Source organism: Mesocricetus auratus, unplaced genomic scaffold (assembly GCF_017639785.1).
Source record: "Mesocricetus auratus isolate SY011 unplaced genomic scaffold, BCM_Maur_2.0 Super-Scaffold_100707, whole genome shotgun sequence".
NCBI classification, from domain to species: domain Eukaryota; kingdom Metazoa; phylum Chordata; class Mammalia; order Rodentia; family Cricetidae; genus Mesocricetus; species Mesocricetus auratus.
The window spans coordinates 4,157,361-4,182,418 of record NW_024429269.1 but is presented as its reverse complement, the minus strand read 5'-3'; the positions used below and the strand labels follow the sequence as shown (position 1 = coordinate 4,182,418).

General features: G+C 46.3%; 1 protein-coding gene across 3 annotated transcripts in view; it reads right to left on the bottom strand.

Annotated features, from left to right (window-relative positions):
- Positions 1-25,058, bottom strand: part of Msra (methionine sulfoxide reductase A) — a 317,423-nt gene that overhangs the window by 53,010 nt on the left and 239,355 nt on the right. For 2 of the 3 annotated variants that reach the window (XM_040740563.1, XM_040740565.1), the window contains exons 6-7: positions 21,554-21,558; positions 12,870-13,092 (exon numbers count right to left, since the gene is read on the bottom strand). The exons of the other annotated variant lie outside the window; for it this stretch is intronic. In XM_040740563.1, coding sequence (XP_040596497.1) covers positions 12,885-13,092; positions 21,554-21,558 — 213 coding nt within the window. In that variant the 3' untranslated portion in view covers positions 12,870-12,884. Of the gene's footprint in view, positions 1-12,869; positions 13,093-21,553; positions 21,559-25,058 lie in introns of those variants that run through there. 3 annotated transcript variants of the gene reach the window in all.

Below are 25,058 nucleotides of genomic sequence, written 5' to 3'. Positions count from 1 at the left end.
CGACCTTTAGACACCGACTCCAGAACTGCTGGACAATCAGGCTAGGAAGCTATTAATGTGACTCATGGCGGCAGCAGAAGACTTCGCTGCTCTCGGTCTGCCTTTCCAGCACTGCACCTTTCAAAAGGCCTGTTATCTCAGGGAAGGTAACAAATGTCTTTTGAATTACATCTTCAAGAAACAATACTTTCCTGCTCATTAAATGTGGGGGTGGTGAGACATGACCGTGGCTCTGAGCCCGGGGGGACAAAGGCGGAGGCCACCAGGGCACTGCTCAGCTCTATTAGCTGGGCAAGGCTGTTTATTGGGTTGAAAACTGCTTTATAATTAGGGAGTGAAGACAAGGCACAGATAAGTGGCTGCTGAAGAAAGTACTAGAATGGACAGAGGCAGGAGAGTCACAGGCTTGCCCAACCCCTTCTCCCTCCATCTGAGAGGTTCATTCAGAGTGGCAGGTGGGGAATTTAGAAAGCCAGCCGAACACTTGTAACTTGGTGTCTCAACTCAACTGCAGCAGAGAGCCCCCGTGCACACTCTAGAGGTGGCTTCCTCCCAGACTAGGCCTAGATCTCGAGTCCCTGCCACCTAAATGAACAGCCATTCTCTTGGGAGAAAAGACACATTACCGAAACACAGCTTCGTGCCAGTTTGTACAGGACACTGTATGGATTATTGCTAGATAACCATGGCGAGCTCTGCCACCATCAGCTTAAACTCCCACCGCGGGGCTCTGAACAGATGGCAACAATTGTGGCATTGCCCTAGAGTCCATAGCAAAAGCACACCCAGAAATTAAACTTAAAACCCACACTTACGACCCAACTAGGTGACAGGATAGCTCCAAAGTGCATTCCAGTGGACAAGGCCACCAGTGGTCATGAGACACTGGGCAGCCAGCCATGCTGGAGAAAGCAGAGTGAAGCCGTAGGTACCTGAGGGACAAGCATCAACACATCCATGGTTTTTATTGATAAACATGGGGTCCAGGGCAAATGTGCTTGAAGCTGTGAGTAGTGAGCTCCAATCGCCACAGTCATGAAAGCAAAATTTCTATTGAGCAGTCAGGAACCACAAAGGACAAATCAAAGGCCAAAGAAGTACGGTGAGGAGAACTAAGAAGGACACTTCCAAAAGCAAGTCACCACCACTGCCGCCGCCGCCACCGCCACGGTCACTACCACTGTCACCGCCTTCGCATGGCTTCTATATTGATGAAGCAGCTAAGGAGATCTCAAAGCCAGATAAATCCACCCTTCCAAAACTCTGGGTGACCTGTCTTTACGCAAAACCTCAGGTCTGCCAAAGGGATCGGCATCTGAGACCACTCTCTTGGGGGAACCTGAGAAAGTGAAGATGATTCTCTGTGGTAGTTGATATTCAGGTCAAAAGACAAAGCTAACTCAAAGAAATGGAAAACTAGGGTACAGGAGAGCATCCTTAGGGCTCAGAGAGGCATGCCAAAAAACCAATCTATCAAAACAATAGTGTATTGTTTTCTAGACACAAATACTTTAAGAACATGACATAAGCCTGACAGTGGTGGTGCACACCTTTAATCCCAGCACTGGGGAGGCAGAGGCAGGCGGATCTCTGTGTTCATGGCCAGCCTGGTCTACAGAGTGAGTTCCAGGGCAGCCAGGACTGTTACACAGAGAAACCCTGTCTCAAAAAAAAAAAAAAAAAAAAAAAAAAAAAAGGACATGATGTAAACCTGAGGTTTCAGTTTGAAATAATTTTAGAACTGTAAACTAAGGAATAGGAGAGCTATCATGTACAACAATACCTTAAAGGAATGGGAAGGTGGAAGATGGAAGTTTAAAAATAAAACAAGATTTGAGACAGGCTTTTGTGTGGCTCGGGCTGGCCTTGAAGTTGCTATGTAGCGGGTCCTCTTGCCTCCACCTCCTGAGTGTTAGGTGGACACCACTGTCCCTGTTTCATGTGGTGCTGGGGATCAAACTCAGGGCTTTGCATAACCAGACAAGCACTTACCCAACTGAAACACGACCTGGGGATGTAAGTTTTTAGAAATAAATAAGAAGCAAGGGAAGTGATGAAGAGCTTCTTTGAGAAAAAGCCAAATACTGGAAACAGGCAGAGAAGAACCGAAGGGCAGAGCATAGGAAACTGACCCCTGAGAAAAGAAACCAAAGCAATACAGTGTGGCCTATACAGTGTGGATGACTATACAGTGTGGACTATACAGTGTGGGCGACTATACAGTGTGGGCTATACAGTGTGGGCGACTATACAGTGTGGGCTATACAGTGTGGACTATACAGTGTGGGCTATACAGTGTGGACTATACAGTGTGGACTATACAGTGTGGGCGACTATACAGTGTGGGCTATACAGTGTGGGCTATACAGTGTGGACTATACAGTGTGGGCTATACAGTGTGGACTATACAGTGTGGACTATACAGTGTGGGCGACTATACAGTGTGGGCTATACAGTGTGGACGACTATACAGTGTGGACTATACAGTGTGGGCTATACAGTGTGGACTATACAGTGTGGACTATACAGTGTGGACTATACAGTGTGGACTATACAGTGTGGACGACCATACAGTGTGGACGACCATACAGTGTGGACTATACAGTGTGGACTATATAGTGTGGACTATACAGTGTGGACGACTATACAGTGTGGACTATACAGTCTAACAGCCCTGACACAATACAGCCATGAAGCATGGGAAGAAGCAGCATAACAACACCACATATGTTGAGGTATTTTTAATACTGTCCTATATGATGCTAATATTGTTTTTATTGTTCTGAAATGATTGTGATAATCATGGGATGTTCCAATTCCATGTTCTTCCAAAAAAAGGATTCTTAGTTTTCAAGAAGAGAAATACAAATGAGATATAAAATTAGTTAAGTGAAAATTACAGAGTTTGGAATCTGCAATATCATTTGAATTTACAAAGTATTTGACAATTTCCCTCATATGCACTTCATATGAGTATTTCTAAAAACTGAAAAAAATAAGAAGTAATGACAAATCCACCAGTAATGAGCATCCTTTGCCGAAGAGATTGGGTCAGGTGGACAAGAGACAATCCACACACTGAACTGCCTACCACAGGATAAGCAATACTAGAGTGGTTAAAGCATGGTATATCAGTTTAACAGACACTGTGCTGTACAATGCAGCAGTATTAGCACAATAACGGTATTAACACGTTCAAGGTAGGAAAGATATTGTGGTTGCTTGAAAGAGAAAATGTTTTCCAGAGGTGCCTCTGTTTGAACATTTGGTCTCTAGTTGGTGGCACTGTCTGGGGATGTTTAGGAAGCATGGCCTTGCTGGAGGAAGTGCTGCTAGAGGTGGGTTTTGACGTTGTCACTTCCAGGTTTCTCTTTGTGCTTTGTGCTTGCTCTTGAAGATGTGAACTCTCAGCTTCCTGCCACTCGCCTCCACTCTGCCACGATGGATTTTAATACCCTGAAACCACAAACCTCACTAAACTCTTTCTTGTGGTGTTTCATCACAACAATAGAAAAGTGACCCCTACAGACAGTAATAAAACACTGATCCCTGAAAAGTTACACTACAAAACAGAATGTATGTTATTGTAGGATCTTAATTCTTATTGTAGGATCTCGTTACCAGAGAAAAGCAGCACATGTACAAAAATACTTAAAAATGGGAGAGTGAGATCGTGCTGTGGGCAAAGGTGTCTTCTTCTAGACCTGATGGCCTAGGACCCACATGAGAGAAAAAGAGACAGACAGACAGACACAGATAGGCAGACACAGATAGGCAGACAGAGACACACACAGATAGACAGACAGATATACACACAAACACATAGACAAATAAATATAAAAATATTATTAGCAAAGGTTATTTTATTCTCTTTTTGTTGCTTATCTGTTTTCCTTAATAAATGGCCACTAACTGTAAAAACAAAAATTAAAACACAATTCTATTCTTCCAGACAATTGTTTTTTTGTTTGTTTGTTTGGTTGGTTGGTTTTTTTGTTTTTGTTTTTTTTCAAGACAGGGTTTCTCTGTATTGCTTTGGATCCTGTCCTGGAGCTCGTTCTGTAGACCAGGCTTGGGTTTGAACTCATAGAGATCCACCTGCTTCTGCCTCCCAAGGGCTGAGATTAAAGGTGTGTGCCACCAACGCCTGGCCCAGACAATTGTTTAAGAATTCATATCGCCTTCACTGACTCACTCTTGCTATGTGTCCTGAGTCTGGGTGTTTATCTGGGTGTTTACTTTGCACTGTGCAGTGGGATTTCACACACAATGTGGTTCCACTAACTCAAAGTACAACCGCATGGTAACTCAACTGGAGGCTCAGCAAGACTTCAGAGAGCTGACTTCTCAGCAGGGTGGAAGTGAGCCCTCGTGTGTGCAAAGAGCACCCTTGCTTGGGGCCTCACACCAAAATCAAAATTATGTATGTAAAGGATGGTGTTAGAAAGATACGGGAAATAAGGCAGAGTGCTCCTACATGAACAGTGTATCAGCAAACGCTAACCCATGGACAGCAGCCAGGACTGGGGTGGCTGCAAAGTGCATGGCAGTGTTCTGCGCTGAGTGATGCATGCTGGGACAAGCTAACACCGTAAGAACAATGAGAGCTCACTGTGGTTCTCTTCCTTGTACTTCAGGAAACTTTTGTGATACACCAACAGTCCTGCTTCCCTTTCAGGATAAGGCTGTTTGCATCTTGAAAGTATTTATTTCATTTCATCATTTAATCTTGTGGTTTTTGAAATACAAATTGTCCTCCACACTACATGGGAAAATATCTATTTATTTCTTTGTGTTATTATACTGTGTAGGGTTCAAAAGAGTTTTTGAAGTGGAGAGCTGTTCAGGTACTTGGCATCTCAGAAACAGAAGGTGAAGGGCAGTGAGTGGGTGTGGAGAGATGGAGGGAGGGGAGCAAGGGGGAGAGAACAAGAATATGATTCTCATCTTCTCGAAGTCATTGTCTCCCACCAAACACGTCGGGGTTTCTAATGCAGAACTGCAGTTGAAAGGCGGGGCCTTGGCTACCCACAGAAAATCATACCGAAGCCCAGCTGTGTCTGCCACCCTGCTCTCTAGGACTGACCCCTGACACGGAACACAAGCCCTCAGCTCCAGATCTAGGCAGTACAGCCTCTGAGGTGGGAAGGACCACCAAGAAGACCCCCATTCACTCCATCTCTGGGGCCCCTCCCAGGCTCTGCCGGAAGGAGTGCTCCAGCAATCGGCAGCCACGATTCAGCACAGCTATCTCCAACAAACAGAAAGCTTACTGCTGCTGCAGGGGCTTTTCTTGGGCAAGACCCCAAGAAGCTGAGTTCAGTCAAGACACTGATGCTCTGAAGAAGGCAGCTCCTTCTCCCAGGCATGTCCCAGAGTGTGGCAGCTACCTTGGACATGACTTTGCTCTGAAGCCTTTGTCTCACAGTGAAAATGTGAGCACGCAGAAGCGTGCTCTGGCTGTGGTCCACAATGACGGAAAGATGGAGAGAAAGGGACTGCCATGCTCTCTCCTCCTCCTCCCACCCACATGGAGATGGAAATGGGAGAAGTGACTTCGCCAGCGGAAGCACACCCCAAAGACAGTTCAGACGGCCATGAGGAGAAGGCAGTGTGGTCTGCCAGCTGAGCAGAGGGAAGCGCCAACATACTACTGCACAGTGGAGCTGAATTTTAAAAATAAGAGAAAAAGATAGGCGAGGCCTCTTCCTCCCTCCGGTTGCTATTGACTCTCAAAACGCTGGGTCTGGCGTGCTTTCTGATCCCTAGAGTTTGATGCAAGCTCGGTTCACAGGCTGCAGTGTGCCTGCAGCAGATGGCCTTGAGTTAATGAACACAAACTCATCACTTCTGCTCACCAGGGAAATGTGCAGCTCAATCTGATTTGTACTCTACAACTAAAAATATTTGAGTATTTTTAGGGAGCATTTTACCAAGACAAAATGGCACTTCAGGAAAGCATTCAAAACAAGGGACCGACCAGCAAATTGCAACCATGATCTCCTGTACACTGAGCTGACTCCTTGGACCAAAATTGAAGTCACAGGCTATAAGCTGACCATCAAAGTGGCCTTATTTTGCCCGGTCCCTGGCCCTGACTCCAGCTCCAGTGTCTTGCCCCATGCTGAACTTGTGGTCCCCAAGATACAGAAAAGAATATTTCAAATGCTAGATCTGCCGATTTCCATATTAGAAACTGGCATTTCATAGGGTATACAGTGCAAGACATGCATGTGCATAGCCTTTATGCATGGTTTTAGTGTCTTCTTATTTGTAAGTTTTTGCACAAAATAATTTTTGGGTCCTGAGATGACCCACTAAGTGAACTCTGTAGGACTTGTCCCACTCAGCTACAACTTTCTTGGGCTGAGTTTCTTCCGGGTTGTCAGCCCCAGCCAACAAAGCAGTTGATGCCTCATGATGGATCAGGAAATGGGAAACTGTTTTGTACAGCTCATTTTCCCCCTCCTCCAAACTCCCACATTTTCTGCTGTTTTATTTAGAAATCATGGCAATTTGGCTCATGAACACTGAAGTCACAGCTTCATCAGTCAGCCCTGCGCTGAGCGCTCTCTCAATCAAGCCAGCAACTCTGTGAGTGGCTTCTCTTCTCATTAACTGTGACTGCAGTAACCTGGGCCCACAAAAAGTCACCCCCCCAAATCTGGAGCTTCTCCTGGGAGCTTATTAGAAATACCAGCCCTGGCCCCACCCAAGACTTAAAAGTTCCAGGGGCCAGGTATGCAGTAAGGTTGTGAGAGGTAACCCTTAGCAGTTGTGTTACTGTGGGAAGTGGTCTTGGGATGCAGCCTGCCAAGAGTTCCTGTAGGCTGCAATGCCCTATGCGGGAGACAGCTTAATCGGGTTTTCAGTGAAGATGCAAGCATCAGCCTTTCATGTATTTTTCATGGTTAAAAAACAAAGATAAAAAACGTGTGTGTGTGTGTGTGTGTGTGTGTGTGTGTGCATGCGCACATGAGTGCAGGTGCCCTGGGGGATGCTGGTGTTAGATCCCCTAGAGCTGGAGTTTGAGCCACTCTGTGTGGGTACTAGGAACCAAACCAGGTCCTCTGCAAGAGTGGAAGAGCAGCTGATGCTCTTAAATCATGGAGCCATCTCTCCAGACCCCTCTTTAATGTTTCATTGTGATCGTCCACAAACAAAAAAGTTATCTTTAGAAGGAAAAACTGTCACTATTAGTGACACAGTGTTGCTTGGTAGGAATGAGCTCACGGAGGGACATTATACAGGTTTCTCATTTGGACATGGGTGTCACATGAGGAATAAGCTTCCAGGCAAGAAACTCCAATGTCTCAGACCAAATGAGGCATTTTATTCTCTCTAGGATGCTTATCTGGGCTGTTTCATCTGGCAATTCTAGAGAAGATCCAAAGAATTAATAGCGAACAATAGTTTTATGTGGTGGTTTTAAAGATCTACTTGATCAGCATCAGGGCGGGGCAGTATGATAACTTCTGAACGTTGATCCTTCCTAGCCTGGCTGACTGTGTTGACTTCAACAGTCCTGAGTGACCCTGTGACTGGAAGGGAGGAGCTGGTAACTTTGGGAAAGGAGGTTAGATGTCGGTCTAACTCAGTGAGGCAGCTATGGTGGGTCTGGATCTGTGTAACTCAGAAAGTCATCCTACAAGTAGATTCACAGGACACCAGAGTGTGACGTGCTCTGCTCTGCCTTCCCATCCAAAGGTGTCACATCCAAAAGCCTGCAGGAGCCACAAAGACAGGCCTTCTAAGCACTGTAACCTCATGAGGGCTTGAGGTAGGCTGACCCTCGTTGAGAAGCAGCAGAAAGCATGAAGATAGATTTCCATAGACACAGCTGTCTGTTGGTGAGGAGAGAGAAACATAGAGGGACATTTTGTTTGAAAAGCATTAAAATTCAAGCTCTGAAGAAAAAAGACCAAAGTCCCAAGACCACTTAAAGGTCACTGGTTTGTGACTCTTGATTTTACATGAAAAGGGGAAAGTGCCCCAAACGGCCTAGCAGGTTAAGGGAAGGAGAAATACAAATCAAGGCCTCCTGACTCCTGGATCCAGCAATTTCCCTTAAAATCAGAAGTTAGGGCAGCCCAAGGTGAGGCTTTACCTTTACTGAGTGCCTTTGTCACTCTGGACTTTGTCTATGATGTTAGGGGGGGCATTTGAGAGGGTCCTGGGGACTCTGACATTCTAACATCCAAAAACCTCTTACAGAGAGCTCAAACTGACCTGTCCCCCACATTATGGGCAAGTGGGTGTTATGATCTGAATAGAAAGTCTTCTGTTGATAGTGCTGAGAGCAGAAATGTGTCCAACTGTGCTTAAAAGGGGCCTTCAGGACCTGATTAGACCACGTTGGGTTATTAGGACAGAGGTCCCTGTCTGAGTTGTTTCGTTTCTGTAGCTAAATGCCTAGCAAAAACAACTGGAGGCAGGGAGGGGCTTTATTTCATCTCAAGCTCAGGAGGGGACACCATCCACCATGGTGGGAAGGCACGGTGGCGGGAGGATGAGGAAGATGGTCACATCTCATGCACAGCCAGCACACCAGGAGAGATGAATGCTGGCGCTCAGCTTGCTTCCTTCTTTTCAGATCATAGGTGTTGCCCATATTCTGGGTGGGCTTTCCCACTTCACTTAATTCTCTCTGGAGACACTAGATATGCCCAGGAGTTTTTCTCCTAGGTGATTCTAAATTCTATCTGCTTGACAATCAAGAGTATTCACAAGAACCCCATGATTGAATCTGGGTGGCTTTATAGGGAGGACTAAGGGCACATAGAGATATACACACAATACATACATACATACATACATACATGCATGCATGCATACATGCATACATACATACATACACACACACAGCTGCTGTGAGGAGACATACCAGGAGAGCCTTGTTAGAGTCTGTACTATGCTGTTTGGACTCCCAAAGCTGTGCACAAAAGTAGTGCCTCTCTCTCTCTCTCTCTCTCTCTCTCTCTCTCTCTCTCTCTCTCTCTCTCTCTCTCTCTCTCTCTCTCTCTCTGTGTGTGTGTGTGTGTATGCATGAACATTGTCTGCAGGTGCACATGTGGGTATGGGTATTTGCACACATGACATTGTCTGCAGGTGCATATGTGGGCATGGCTATATGCACGTATGCACATTGTCTGCAGGTGCATATGTGGGCATGGCTATATGCACGTATGCACATTGTCTGCAGGTACATATGTGGGTATGTGCTTGTACAGCATGCACGTGGAGGGCAGAGGACAACCTCTGGTGTCAACACTTGGACAGACACCTTCCACCTTTTATTTGAGACAGGGTCTTCTGTTGGCCACGTAGGCTAGGCTAACTGTCCTGTGAGTATCCACCTCCCATCTTGTCATCACTGGAATCACAGGTGAGCACCACCGCGTCTAGCTTTTTCCAGTTCTATAGGTCCAAACTCAGACTTGTGAGGCAAGTGCTTTGCAGACCCAGCCACGCCTCCAGCCCTCTTCATTTATTAACTAAGTAGTTGTTCCTAGCGCTTTATTATAGTAATGTAAAATGGGCTGATCCAGTGGCTAGAGGACCTCATAGAGCAGTAAGGGGAAAAAAGCAGTACTCTCAGAACTAAGCTGTCTGAGCGCCCGTGCTGCGTTCATTGATCACGCAGTGAGAGGTCCTGCCCTGTGGGTGAGGCATCTCTGAGGGCTACCAAGGGAAAGTGTACAGAGAAGAGAGACCCGAGCTGGGTGGGAATCATGAGCTCAGGCGCACACAGACCAATGTGTGGAACCAGAGAGCTGCGGAGGGGAGACTGACCCTGTGAGAGTTGGTGTTTTAATAAACCGAAGAAGCAAGAAAAGAGGAGGGACTAGAGTGACATCCGCCAAGAAGACAGCACCTGTGAAGGCGAATGGTGATGGTGAAATCTCCAGCGTGGAGCAGAGCGGAAGAACTGATCATTACTTGGACCACTTCCCCGTCACTAACGGAACCCGAAATGGCTGCTTTACAGCCCACAGCAACCGCGGCAGCCGGCAAGGTGAACCTACTGCTGCTGGGAATGCTGGCACTCGCCAACAGCAATTTCTAAATATAAGCTTCAGCAGCTAAATAATAAATGTATTCTGCTTTGTGTGTAATTGTTTTAATTTATGGTTATTGTGTATAATTTGCATTACCTAATCATGTTTTAAAACGAAGCAATGTATTGCATATAATTCTTTGGATTTTTGCAGGCATTTTATCTCTTCTGTTCACCCTGGTTGGCATTCTCATGTCACTGGATTATTCTGATTGTTCTATCTTATTGAGTGGGGAATCCAAGCACATAAGCACATGGTGACCATCTCAGGAGGTCATCCTACTGCCCACAGTGACCATTCTAGGTGTCTACTCTACCACCCACAGTGACAATCCCAGATAGCTACACTAGCATCCAGTGTCCATCTCAGGAGGCCGTACAATAATCCCTGTATCAACAACCCCAAATTTATTGTTTCCTTAACTTGTACCCCAGCTTCCAACTTTGGTTTCAAGGAAGAAAGCCAAATATATTCCCCAATTCATCACATATGCCCCCTGCTGTGTCTCACTTCTACAACTCCCTCAGAGCTCACTCAAAGCCCCCCCCCTTTTCTCTACCCTGAAGCCTCTCTCCTCTTCGTGTTGGAATGTGGTATATGCATGTGTGTGGTCCCATACATGCATATGGGGGCCAGGAGATGACATCAGGTGTACAGCTCTATCAATCTCCATGTTATTCTCTTGGGAGTCTCTAATTGAATCTGAGGTAAGTTCCAGCATTCCTGCCCTGTACCCCAGTACTGGCATGGCAGGTCCATGTGGTCAGGAAGCCATCCTATCATTTTATGTGAGCAGCGGAGATTTGAACTCAGGTCCTCATACTTGTACAGAAAGCACTCTTACCCACTGGGTCATCTCCCAGATCTGGCTAAAATTTGTTACTGTGAACTTAAAATACCAGTAAAGAAATGGAACTCTGAAGATGGCATTTCTTATAATGGAACTCCATTGTGCTGTTTTCTAATAGATATGCCTAATATGTAGTAGACATACAATACTGCTGGTAGTAAGGTACTGAGTTTATATAGCTCTCCAAGTGCCTTGAGGATATGTCCTATCATACTTAATTTCCACATTGGGTAGGAAATGGAAATAGTGTGCAAAATGTGTGTTCACATACATGTATGCGTGTGTTCATATGTGTGTGTGCACATGCATGGAGGGAGTATGTGTAAGTGCATGCTCAGAAAGAAGTATGTGTTGTGGGGATGATGAATGGGCCTTGTATCATCTTACTTAGTCCCAGGTCTGCCTGTCCTCCTTAAGACAATGGAGTCCATAATGCTCACACTTATTAGAGATATATCTGCCATACAAAACACATCTTTTGACTCTCAGGCTGCCCCAAATCATTCTTTGCAAGCTATTCCCAATTAACTGTGAAGAAAATTGAGGCTCCTATATGTTGGAGTGTGATGTTACCACAAATACCCCAAATGAATCATGCCTGCTGGTTTGAAAGCTGAAGTCCCTCCTCCGTTAACTCTGAGCTTGAGCACATGACTTTTGGTAACCAAGAGAACCTCAGTAAAGGAACTAGGGATGTGCCACACTCTGTAGCTGGGGGCTCGGCATGCTGCCATCACCGTAAAATCAAGGTCAACCCAGCTGACACTCATGAAGGAGGAAGACTGCAGAGAGTGAGGACCAGAGAGTCACAAGTCCAACTGCAGTCACATGGATGAGCTAGGCAGCATGAGCAGAAAAAATCCAGGAGAGCACCAGAGTCCCAAAACTGAACCATTTCCATCCCAAACCACTAGACGTGGGCCTATCTGCTAGGCAGTAGCAATAGTACACTAAGGAGAAACAAACATATCCATGACAGTCACTCACAGGCCCACAAGTAGATTTGAAGATTTGGGAACAGAGACCTTCTTGGTGATGGGGTGCTTTGGATCCTATTTCTTGAGACAATGTGAAATGTATTGGTGAATATATGTCCCCATAGGTTTGTGTGCTTGGACACTCAGTGCCCAGTTGGGAGTTCTGTTATGGAAGAGTTGAGGAGCATTTGGGAGGTAAAGATTCTGTGGGGGAAGTGGGTCACTCAGGGTGGGGCTGGGAGTTCTATAGCAGGCCCACTTCCTGGTCCTCGCTCTGTTGTCTGACTATGGATGCAGTGCGAGCCTTGGTCTCACTGCCATGCCTTCTCTGAGATGGACTACCCATCCTTAAATCCTGCATCCAACTGACTTTATCAGGTATTTTGTTATGCAACGAGGAAAGCAAGAGCTCCATTCTGGAACCACAGTGAATTCACTACAGTCCACTCAGTGTTTGCTACACACTGGATATGACTGGCCTCTGTCAACCACAAGAACAGGTGAACAGCTTATAAGAGACAACGGGCAGATGAGTGAGGACCTTGCCTTGGTGGTCACACACCTGGGAGTGCAGGGCAACGGTAGAACCCAGGCCTTCTCCTGAGTCTTCTTTTGGGTGACACCTGCTCAGGATGAGAGGCTCCCATCCTGCTGCTCAGAGTTAAGGATCACATGCCAGTGTTAAGCAAGAGGCAGCTACTTGGGACTACAATGTGTTCTGCTTTCAGAGTGATCTTGGGTAAACAAGAGCCACAAGAGGTGTCTCCCAGAGACTACTCAGCAAGACACAGGATGAATCAATTTATTCATTCATTATTGATACCCCCATATGCCAGAGCAGGATCTGAGCTAGCAGGGACCATGATGTGCAAATGATCACTTGGGCTGATATGTAAAGCTGAGTTTTCATAGGATGTCACTTAAAAGTCTCTACCCTTTATTGTTATGCTCCTGTTTGCTTGTGGACTCTTCAAATGAATACATGCCATTTTAAAGATATTAAAGATGTGACACAAACCTGTTGACTGTGCTCAAGGGCCACAAGGGATCCACCCCGCCCTCAAAGAACAAAATGTCACACTTGTGTTTGGGGAATACGGAGGATTGGGCTGCCTCCCACCATGGTGCTCTCCCCTGAACTGAGCAGGAAACACTGGTTTTGGAAAGCAATTTGCAAATGGGTGGTACAACAGACATGTGCTTTGTACTGGGCATGGAGTGTGGAGAAAAACACACGCTAGAAACAAATTTTAATCATCCCAAATCAGACTTCCATTTGCTCAACTGTAATAATACAATCCGCAGCTCATTATGAAGCTTCATGCCTCCTTCAGAACACGATCGCTCCTGTCACTCCTGCAGGACGCACAGCATGGGTTGTTGCATCTGACGTGCAACCAATTATATCCTGTGTCAGCTATGTTTATGTACCATTGAGAAGAGCGGCAGACAGAGAGGCATTTTCAACAAGTGGATGCCCTCGCACTGGGATGTCACTGAGCCACCGAAAGGGTAAGCTCCAAGTTCAGTGAGAGACCCTGTCTCAAAAAGTAAGATAGGGCCGGGCGGTGGTGGCGCACGCCTTTAATCCCAGCACTCGAGAGGCAGAGGCAGGCGGATCTCTGTGAGTTCGAGGCCAGGCTGGACCGACAGCCTCCAAAACAATACAGAGAAACCCTGTCTCGTAAAACCAAAAAAAAAAAAAAAAAGTAAGATAGGTGGGCTGGAGAGATGGCTCAGCAATTAAGAGTGGCCAAGAGCACTGGCTGCTCTTCCAGAGGCCCCAGTTCGGTTCCCAGCACCCTCATCATAACTCATAACCATCTGTAGGTTCAGTTCTAGGAGCTCCAACAGCCTCTTCTGGCCATCACAGGCACCAGGCATACATGTGATACACACAGACATAAATGCAGAAAAAACATTAGTATATATAAACTAAAATAAGGTAGAGAAGTGACTGAGGTAGATGTCCAACAGCAATCTCTGCCTCACACACACACACACCCATGTACACCATACAATATACAATATATACCACTGTGACCAGTTTAGGCCTCTAGGCCAGAACGTTTATAGACTAAGAGGCACTTTTGACTAGAACAAGCAGAAACTGATGGCTACATACATGACAAGCAAAGACCAGGGAGAATTGGTAAGGAAGAGACTTCATCTCATATGATTTCTGCAGTAACCCCAGTATCAACTTGGACATCAGATTGTCAGAGCAAAGTCATAGCATTTGTTCTTAGTTGGAGCCTCCCAACATGGAGTAGTGCATGGTCAGCTTCCCATCACTTTCTCTATAGACTATATGCTCATCTGTGGGTCAGGAACAAAGCTGCCTCGGTTTCTTCGAAGAAACTTGAAGGCTACCTTTGCCAAACATGGGGGTTTCATAAGAATACATAGTTATCTAATGCTGATGATGGGATGAGCGAGGAGGCCTCTTTGGTTGAAGGTTGGATCTGCTCCACTTTGCTGACTCAACTCAGCACTATGAACAGCCATGTCAATCAGTGCAGAAGTGTTTTCACAGGGTGAACTTGGCTTGTCTCCTGATGGAAGGCATGCATGTTTCTTCTGCTCCGTTCTTGTATTTTCTTGCTGACTCTAGTTTATACTTCTCAGAAGGTCCACCATAAGGCCAGGATGTTTATGGAGGATGATGACACCAGCACTGAGGAGGAGTCATCCATAAGGCCAGGATGTTTATGGAAGATGATGACACCAGCACTGAGGAGGAGTCAGCCATAAGGCCAGGATGTTTATGGAGGATGATGACGCCAGCACTTAGAAGAGCTTGGCAGTTCCTGGGTTAGGTAACCACCCATTAGCATGAAAACCTCCAGGGCAGACTGCTTGCACACAAGATGGAAAAACATCTTTTGAAACTGTGCCCATGACCAATGGACAATTACCAAACTTTAGCCCACTGCAGAAAATCAATAAAGCCACGAAATCCTTTGACTGGTGAATAACTCACTGCTTTGTTCACGGCATGCTGCTTGGGCTCATACATACCCCATAAAATATTTTTATTTTATGTGTATGGGTATCTTGCCTTCATGTATGTCTATACACTACATGTGTGCCTGGTGCCCGTGGAAGTAAGAGGAGGGCATCAGATACCCTAAAATTGGAATTACAAATGATTGTGAGCTGTGATTTGGATGTTGTTAGGCAGTGAGCCATTTCTCCAGCCCCAGATCAGGCTCATTCTATTGTCTCTGAGTTGTAAGACTCTACCATCCAGTAATAGGAAAACATGCTCTGTGTACTCATATTCCATGGGTGCATGTGTCTCAGAGACCCTGGGAATCACCAAGATTTCTCCGAGCATCTGCAACATCAAGTCTTCTAAAATGGTAATGTGGTATGTCTTCTTTTGCCATTATGATCTCAGGAGTGTAGGTGGAGATTCCTAGGAGCTATGTGGATTTGATAACAGCCTCATTCCAGCAGCTGAGACATGTGTGTGGGTTCTACAAACTGCCCAGTTCCTATCCTTAGATGATAGTTATTTTGGATGGGGCATTCCTAATAATTCTCAAAAGTTTAAAGAAGTCCTGAGAACCCAAATTCTGAGAATCCCACTTCAAAGTTAAGTCTGAAGGACAATAGAAACCCATGGGCATAAAGTCTGCAACAAAGGAGGGTAGAGGCAATACCAGAAAGGCTGAGCTCTCATTTAGCTATGGCACAGCTGACTCATAAGTGGACATTGTTGATACCATGCATTGAGCAGGTCCAACCACCACCACACAGCATAGAGGGGCTAGCAGTGTCAACTCTCTCCTAGAGAAAGTTCTAACTGTAGCTCCCCGCCCCTCACCCCTCATAGGCAAGTCAGAGGGAGAAACACGTTGCTAGGAAACAGCTGTAAGTCTTTCTTAACTATCATCTTCCCTGCCTATACTTTCTCTGGCACCAGCTGAGCGGTCAAGACCAACCCCCCACCTCCAGAAAAGCCCCTTTGCTGGTATCTCTGAAAAACTGTGAGAAGGGAAACAATGAAGCTGACACTGTAGACCAGGGTCCCATTCTCAATGGAATATGGGATTAGACCCATTTTTGAGACTAGGAAATGGAGGCAGAGTGTGAGTTACTTTCTCGGGTTTAAATGAGTAATCAGGTCTTTCTGCTACCCAAATCTATATATCAGATCTTAGGTCCACTATCCCCAGGTGCCAGATTGAATTCAGTATCAAAATCATTTGGGGGCTTTAAATGGCTTCACTTTCATCAGCTCCACTCCTGAAGACTCTAGTTTCATAGATGTGTGTGTGTGGGACTCTGGAAGCTTCAGAGCCTGCCAGAGAACCCACTTCTGTTTGACCTCAGCTACAAATGCCATTTGGGGAGGTGGGGAGCTTACCCACACCAACACACCTTGCTCTTTGGGGTCATGCTTTTCTTGAAGAAGTAAGACTTTTATTTATCCTGTGAGAGTTGTTCTCTGTATGAGGACAAGCAGACACCAAGTGAAGCATGGGTGTGTCACCCAATGACTCCATATCCAGTAGCCACCCACAAATGTTTGTAGACTTTGGTTTTGCCGGCAGGTCTCTATGACAGCCCTCTTAGCAGCATGCTGGCACTGGGTAAATACTTTGAGAATTGAACTGAGTGTGGTAAAGTGGGTATAGGATTCTGTAGCCTCATGCACAGGTGGAAGAGGGGCACGGGGCCCGCATGACCACTGGAACACAGTTTGATAATCTGATGCTAGGGTCTAGGTGCTGGCATTAGCTCAGACTCATGCTTGGATGGGACAGGTCATCATGGCTCCTTGGTATCAGGGGGCTGTCTACTAACTTTGGGGTCTCTATCTCAGCATGCATGAGGACTGCATTTCCCATGCCACGCAGAATGGACCTCCAGTGAGTATGGCAGTTTTGAGGGCCCACCGAAATTTGAAGCTGGGGTAGGAGAGGGCCTGAGGGGACCATAAGAAGGTCCACATGTCGCCTCCTACATAGTGGGATAATGTGGTGGGAAATTCTATTGCCTTACAGGAAACATAAGCCAAGGACAGGGCAGATATGGAGTCTATCCAATTCCTGATGTCTATGCTGACTTCCACACAGATCTATATTGGTTACTTTTCCTATTGTGGCAACAAAATACCTGACAAAAACAACAGAAATAAGGGAGAGTTCTTTCTAGCTCACAGTTGGAAGATGCAGCCCACCACAGAGGAAAGCAGGGCAGCAGGCACTTGAGGCAGCTGGTCACATTGCCCTCACTGTCAGGAAGGCAGAAACCCACATTTAAGGTGAGTCTTCTCTTACCAGTAAACCGTATCTAGAAAATCTCTTACAGAAATGCTTATGGGCTTGATGCCATGCAGAAGTAGCTGGTATAGGACCTGAATGACAAACTCTAGCAATTCATGACACAGAACCAGTTCAGGTTGGGTATCCTCCTGGGAAAGGATGCTCACCCAGCACAGTTTCCTCCAAAGGGCTAGTCTCCATAGTCAGAGAAAAGATGGTCCTATGAGGATTGTATGTGCTCCGGCTCAAACACTGGCCATCGGTAAGCGACCTGCGAATCATGTAGCTTATGTATTGAAGGGCTGGAGAAGCAGGGCCTGTTAGGTGAGAGAAATGTCTCCCACGGGCATGTCCTTTGAGCCCTTATTCAAGCTGATGGTGATATTTTGGGAGCCATAGAACTTTCAGGAGGTGGGGGCTTAGGGAAGGACATAGGTCCTTGGGGGAGAAAAGTGTCCCGGGAGTTGATAATCTAGGCAGCCCCAGGTTCTGGTCTTGTTTTCTCTGCAGCCTGGTCAGACATGATGTGCACTGTTACAACCACATACTCGAAGTGACACAGGCTATTCCCTCTACTCTGTCTTTCCTGCTGTGACTGACATGAGCCAAACTTAAATCCCTCCTCCTTTAAGTTGTTCCTGTCAGAAATTCTGGCTACACTCACAGAACATAATTAACACAGGACCCCGTGGTACCTGTTGGCGACACAGAGGATCAAGTGCATTTTCACCTTCCAGCCATCTTCAACTTCAGTGCTATGGAAAGTCACCTCGGTTCACGCAGACAAAGTGGGAACCCCAGGGAACCAGAGCAGGATCAAGTGTGGGAGAATGCAGCCTGGCAATGGCAGTGGCTTGCCCACCATCTGCTTCCTGCACTCCTGGTGCTGCAGAGTGATTCCTGTACTGCGGTCCTCACAGCTGGTGGCCTCCCCTGAGCCTCACAACAGTGTGCAGTGTGAGCAGGACGGCTATGGGCAGCTAGTTCTGTTATGTGGACTAGGTAATGACATTCAAGAAGTTAAACCAGTCACCAGTGCATCCTGAAAGTCTGTCAGAGGGTGCAAGAGGCTTTAAAACACACAGTGCGCTTCCCCCTCCTTGTGCTCTCTCAGTCCTAAAATGCTGTTTGTTTCCCTGTGGTTACTCGGAAATGCTTTTGCTTCCTGGAACTATTTCCTTCTCTGGCCCATTTTGACACCCAGATCTCCTTTTGACACCCAAGTGCACACAATGGCTCGCATTTCCTTCTCAGTCCCGATCCCTGCAATTGTTTGTCTCTTTTTCCACAGAAGGGCACTCTTTCCCTCTGCTGCTCTTTGACAGAGCCTGGGGTCCATTTGTTTCTTATCTGTTATCAGCCTCCTTAACCCTTCCTTGGCTGGGTCACCTAATTTCCCTTCTACCTCCAGGTCTTATTAGTCTCGCTCCAGAAACCCACAGCCTTGCTGTCATAACAAAGGAAGTGTGTGCTTGTGAGGACCACTTTGCAGACTGATGCAGCCAGAGAAGGGCACCTTGCTGCGTACTAATGATGCTTTAATCACATGTTCCTGACGCGACTGCCTAGGGAGAGCTGAGCAGTTTGTGTGCACCTCAGTGCAGCTGAGGAAGACTGGGCCGAAGGGAAGCATAAGACACGATGGAGGTCGTGAACCATATGATATCACCAAGGAAATCATAATGATGTTTGATATTATAACCAGAAAAATTAACCACTTTCAAGAAGCCAAAGGAACCTTCTAGAATACAGATCAGTGCACAGCAGACTGCATACTCCTCTTTGTAGGCTGAGGGTCGGTCTCTCTAGTAAGGTCTTGCCTGATCATGATGTAGGCTCCTGGAGGGCTGGTTTACCCTCTGATGGCATCATTTGTGGTGTGCTCATCTTCAGATACAGAGGATTGATCTCAGCTGTGACACACTCACAGCACGTTCAGGCTGCTTTTGTTTGGGGTGCTCTGTAACTTACATTCTTGGCTCTGCCTGGGAATGGTGACCGGGGCCTGTGTCAGCCCTGCTACCAGGAAAAGAAACTTTTAAGTCTGTCTTGAGAAGATGTTATTTCGAGTAAGATCCCATTTTGCTCAAGGAATACCCTGACCCTAAAAAACAGACTTAGCTATAAATGCCTTTTAGTTACTGGACCCTGTCTAGAAATTTATCAACTTTTTAAAAAATATGTGAACGCATACACAGCTGAAAACAACCTATATATCTAATGAAAGACTAAACACAGACTAGTAATTTATTACATGAAGGGTGATTTTGGAAATTACAACCAAAAGCCATGAAAGGCATTAAGAGGCTGAACCTCATCCAGGGTCTCCCTCCCTCCACTTAGAGCAGAGCCTAACTTCTCTGTGTGGCCTGGCCCAACACTGTCTTCTTCCTTGTTCACTAGCTAATTTACAACAGGCATCGAGTTTCGTATGAAGAGGCTAAGACGCCCCTGTGGCAGTTCCCACTGAGGACACCATGAGGAAGAGCGGGAATGAGCTGTTTAGCTAGGTGCCAGGTCAGAGTCCAGGGTCCTGGGGTCAGGACAGGGTGATCTGCAGGTCCAAAGCCAGTACTGATTCCAACTGCCTGGGTAAATTTGGAAATGACATGAGCAGGAAGAAAATGACTTGCAAGCAATTCCTTTGCAAGGGGCTTTCTACAGCAAAACAGCTCTGCTCTGCCACTGCACCACCAACAGGGTCTGGGAGCCGAACTCAGGCCCACCAGGGTTCACAGCCATTATGACTCTGAGAGTACAGTGGACACCTTGAATTTCAAATCCAAATACTACAAAAGACTTCAGCTCAGTGCAGTTCAAGGTGAAGGAGATGGCTAGTCCAGGCTGCAGAGCCCACCCTGCTTTGTCCTTCACAGGCCTCTCACTTGAGGCAGAAACTAATGACCTTGACCGCTGCTCCATCCCAGCAGTGCGGTGCACACAGTTTGAGGGTGGTGCCTGGGCCCTGGCAGGTGACTGCACTCATGGCCCAGCACCACTGCACTGACTCTGCTCACCGGTGGGGCTGCAGAGCTGCAGGGCGCACGACCTGACACTGGGGGCCTTTTCTTCCTCCTCCACTAGCAGCCAGTGGGCGGGTGTGCTCCGCCAGCTGCCATGGCAACGGGAAGATGGCTCTGTGGTGCCCAGAACAGATGTCACATGGGCCGCTATGCTTGTGTTGGGGGTGGGGAGCGTGGTGGGGGCAGCAGGGGAGGGGCTGTGCCTTTGGAGTTAAATGGTCCCACCAGAGGGAGTGAGTCACGTTTGGAAGGGAATGCGGAGCGGTAACATCTATTTTCTTTCTTGTCCCTGTCCTTTAAGCTCTAAACATACATGCACAAACACAAATGGCCTTTCATCTCCGCTCCTGAGGTGCTGCAGGCTCACAGCTTTCTAGGCGGACATGAAAGCTGTTATCTCTCCAAGCCTCAAATGAACATCGCCTCGGTGGCCCAACCTTGAACAGGCAGTGCTCTGCTGTCTTTTAGGGACTGGCCAGGAGGCTCCATTTGGGTGAGTCCAAGGAACCTAGAATCACGCAGAGCAGAGACCAATCAAGGGGAAATTGAAAGGCAAACACACTGGGCTCTCTAGGCAGTGACAAACCCGTCTCCAGGCTTCATAAGCTTGCCACTGAAATGAAAGAGCCCCCATGTCCCCTTCTTCCTCCCCATGGGGTCTCTGATCATATCATGCCAAAGGCCATTTTATACAGACTAAACTGGGGCAAGGCTTATAAATCTACCTGTCTGAACCCAAAGGCTCTTTGTCCCTAAAATAGATCTCTCTTAGCTGAACTGCTGCATTACAAAAATTCCCACTACTTTCCATTTCTCCTACATAGAATTGGTACATATGTGCACATTAATATGATAAACCCATAAGAGATATATGAATACTAGGAAAATGCCATGCACCAGTCACCTGTTTTCCTATCTGTTGCTAGCACAATGCTTAGATCCCAACCTCAGACCAGGGGAACTTGGAGACAAGGCATAGGCACTCACCTAATCTGGTGCATGACAGTCATTGCCTGTGTGGGAGAATGAGGAAATGCGACATATAGTTATTTTGCACTGGGGTTTAATTCACAGGACCAGCATGCTCAGAGTGGCTGCTTTGTGCCAAGGAATGCCACAGGGAGGAGGGGGAGGCAAGCAAAACCAAGAAGATGTCATTTATCACCAAGAGGCAGAAATAGCACAGAAACTCTTGTAATGGGCCTGATGAAGTGAGTGCTGCAAGCAAAGCATTATGGGAATGAGGACAGAGGCAGGCTCTGAGAGAGGTGTCCTGGGGTGCGAGGGGATGAGCAGGAAGACTCTGGCATCGACAGAGCACCTGTTCTGTGACAGACATGTTTCATATACAGCACACCGGCTGGATCACAGAACCTCCTAAGAGGTGGCTACTGCTATAATATTTTTAAAAAACCCACCAGGGAACCCAAGCTTAGAGCAGCTAACGGTCCAAGGACACTCATCAAGGACATCGCCATGCTGCCCTGTACACCTGCCTACACATGGATAGAAGATGTGACCCAGCACGGAACGCAGGAACAAGAGTATCTGTCATTTACTGATCTTCACCTAAGCAACAAGGTTTCAAACAGACCCTGAAGCTTTCCTAACACACCCTAAACACAAAGTAACTAAAATAAAAAGTGTTGTTCACATGGATAGACCCTAGAGTCTTCTCACATCTCACAAGGAGGCAAAATGTCACTGGGTGCTATTGGACTTTTCCATGCCCTTGAAAGATGAGTAGGGGTGGTCCCATCGACAATTTTCATTCATTCATTTAGATGTCACCCTGTGTTGGTATATTTTTTTGTGTGTCTACACCATCTACAGCCATGACTGCTGTATTTTACCAACAATTTGGCTTTCACCTGAAGTCCTCGGTGTTTGTGACTCACAGAATAAAAAACTGTGATCAAGAGTGAAAGAATGTCTAATGGTGCCCTGGTCTGAGCAGCTCTAGGAAGCTTCCACTGCAGGCCCAAAGTCCCTGCAGACTAGCTTCCTTGACTCTGCAGTGAAGATCTACAACCACAAGGGGGCAGTAACACAAGCCAGATTTGTTTCCTTCAGGCCTGAACGTGGATGTGCACAGTTTAATGCGTAAAGCCCATTATTACAAGCTTTTCCTCTCCCCACCCCCTATTAATGAACAAATGCCCAGGGGTAATGCAGAGATTTCTAAATACAGTGCAAGAAAGGGCAATCTGTACTCATACACAGGGAGCCTAACATGCAGTAATAAGTGGAAATGAAAACAATCACCAAGATGCAAGTGAGCCATTAGGCTAAAGAGCTAGCCCTCTGTCTGGCTACAAACATAGAAATACAGATGCCTGGCTCACAGAAACAGGCATTTTAAAAATGTTTATTTCACAAGTTTCTATTTAGAATTCATAATACTATCCATAATTACAACCTCAAAGCTCCAAGAGGGGTCTAGCAAGAATTCCGGTTCTAGTGCTGAACACACACAGGATGGTTCTCTTAGCCTCAGGTAAACACATGAATTATTCACGAACTTCCACGGGCATTTTAAATCATAACTTCATGCTGTAAACAATAGCACAAGTTTAAAAAAATTTTAACATGAAGAGCTGTCTAAATCTCCAAACCATAAAACATCTACTGGCACCCACATCCACAAGGCTCTCCCAATGGTTGTGGTGGCTTTCCACAGGAACCCTTGGCGTGTTTATGGGTTTTAAACATAGCAGCAGAGAGAACATAGTAACATGTGACCTATTCATTTTCCTGGGAACAAAGAATGTGAAATGGTCCCACTAGCTTTGTGACATAGGGGAGATTTCTCCTTTAACGGTTGTTTGGAATTTGAGACCTGCAGGAAAGATGACACAGTCACAGCTAGCAACCTCATCTCTGGAGTCACCCCATTACATCCTAATATTCATAAACTGATAGACAGATTACACAGTTATTACCCACACAACATGGCAGAAACACACGTGGAATTCTGAGTCAAGTGACCATAACTCTAAACTTTCTGTCGAGGTTGTTCTGGGAGTGAGAATGCACCTCTGAGCTTCGGTTTCCTAGCAACAGAGGTAGGAGAACAGATCTTGCCCTATGCCCTTGTGTGGTGTGAAGGTCATTCAGCACAATGGGAGGGAAAATGCTAAGAACCCTTGAGATTTATGAAGTCAGTCAGTGTGTGTCTTCTGCCCACTTCGCACGAGGAACTCGAGCTGCAGAGACTAATCCAAGGTCATGGTGGGTGAAGGCAGAGCCAGGGCCCCAGCTGGCTGTTCTCATCCGAGGCTATGATTCTTCCCATCCCTCCATGGAGCTGAGCACACACAGCACAGCTGTCTCGGTCTGCTCTGGAAAAATACCTCAGACTGGAAGGCACACAGCACATCTGTGGACTTTGGTAAAGAGCAAGGTGTAGCAAGGCAGGCTGCATTCCAAGGCCCCTTCGCCCGCCTTGGAGATGGCTAGATTGTGTTTAACACTCTGAGTGCACGAGTAAAAAGAGAAAAAGAATAGCCTCCGCAGTGTCTAGTGTCTTTTCTTACAAGGTCACTAATCCCACCATGATCTTATCTAACCCAAATTACCAGGATCAAAAATCATCACACTGGGGGAGGGCAAGGCTTTAACGGAGGAGTTTCAATGGAGAGAAGACAGAAATACTCATCTCATAATAACAGACAATATGACAGACTTGTTCATCTCCCAGATCTCTTTAATTTAGGTCAACAAATATTTGCAGACCATGTGTTAGCAGCCAAGCATACTTGCAGGCACTTGGGGAACAAAGATGAATGGAAACCCCCAAAAGACTGGCTTTGAACAGAAAATGTCAAAACAGGTCCTAAAAATCTCTCTTCAGGGAAGGGTACATGTGAACTGTGGTACTAGAGACTATATGGGGACTGGCCGGTTATAACTGCCTTCCCAAGATCCTTCTTCAGACGGCTCTGCTCAAAACAACTGCAATATGAGTCTGGCAGCTAATCAGTACATAATTAATATTTGATAAGGTAATTAATTTATTAATTTACTGAGGAAGGGAAGAGAGATAAGTCATTTCATCCTACAGATGCCTGGAAGGAGCCACATAGGATGTGTGTGTACCTCCTGGGGTGGGGGCTGTCACTGGTCCGGCTGTACCCTGGTGGTACTGACATTATGGAATAATCATTGAATATAATGGATTTCTGTGTTGAGCTGGCATAATTAGAACTATTTTGGGGGTCCAAAAACGAAAAGGACTCAGCTTCAATTTATATATATACTGGATCACTATGAGTGTGATGTAAATGCCACACTGTAGGGTGTATGTGTGTGTGTGTGTGTGTGTGTGTGTGTGTGTGTGTGTGTGTGTGCATGCATGTATATGTGCCTTTGTGTGTGTTGGATGGAAGAAAGAAAGGGAAAAAAGAAAGATGGAGATATATAAAACTCACTTAGTTCTTATAGTAAACCTTTGGAGAAATTAGTTACTCGGAGAAATTAACTCAAGCTCAGAGTAAAACAGTACTAGAACATCCTTGCCAACCTTCCAAATAGTATTTTACAAAGAGAGGGGAGAGAGGGTGGTAAGGGAGAGGAAGGGGAAGGGAGAGAGGGGGGAGGAAGGGAGAAAGAGGGGGGAGAAGAAGAAGAAGAGATTCAGAGAGGGATATTTTTCTTTCACAAACGTTCTTCCAGCTCTTAGGATTATTTTACACTGTTGTCTTTGATTGGCACTTTACTTTAGGAGTTGTTTTTGTTTTTGGAGACAGGGTTTCTCAGTAGCTTTGGAGCCTGTCCTGGAACTAGCTCTTGTAGACCAGGCTGGTCTTGAATTCAAAGAGATCTGTCTGCCTCTACTTCCTGAGTATTGGGATTAAAGGTAAGTGCCACCAATG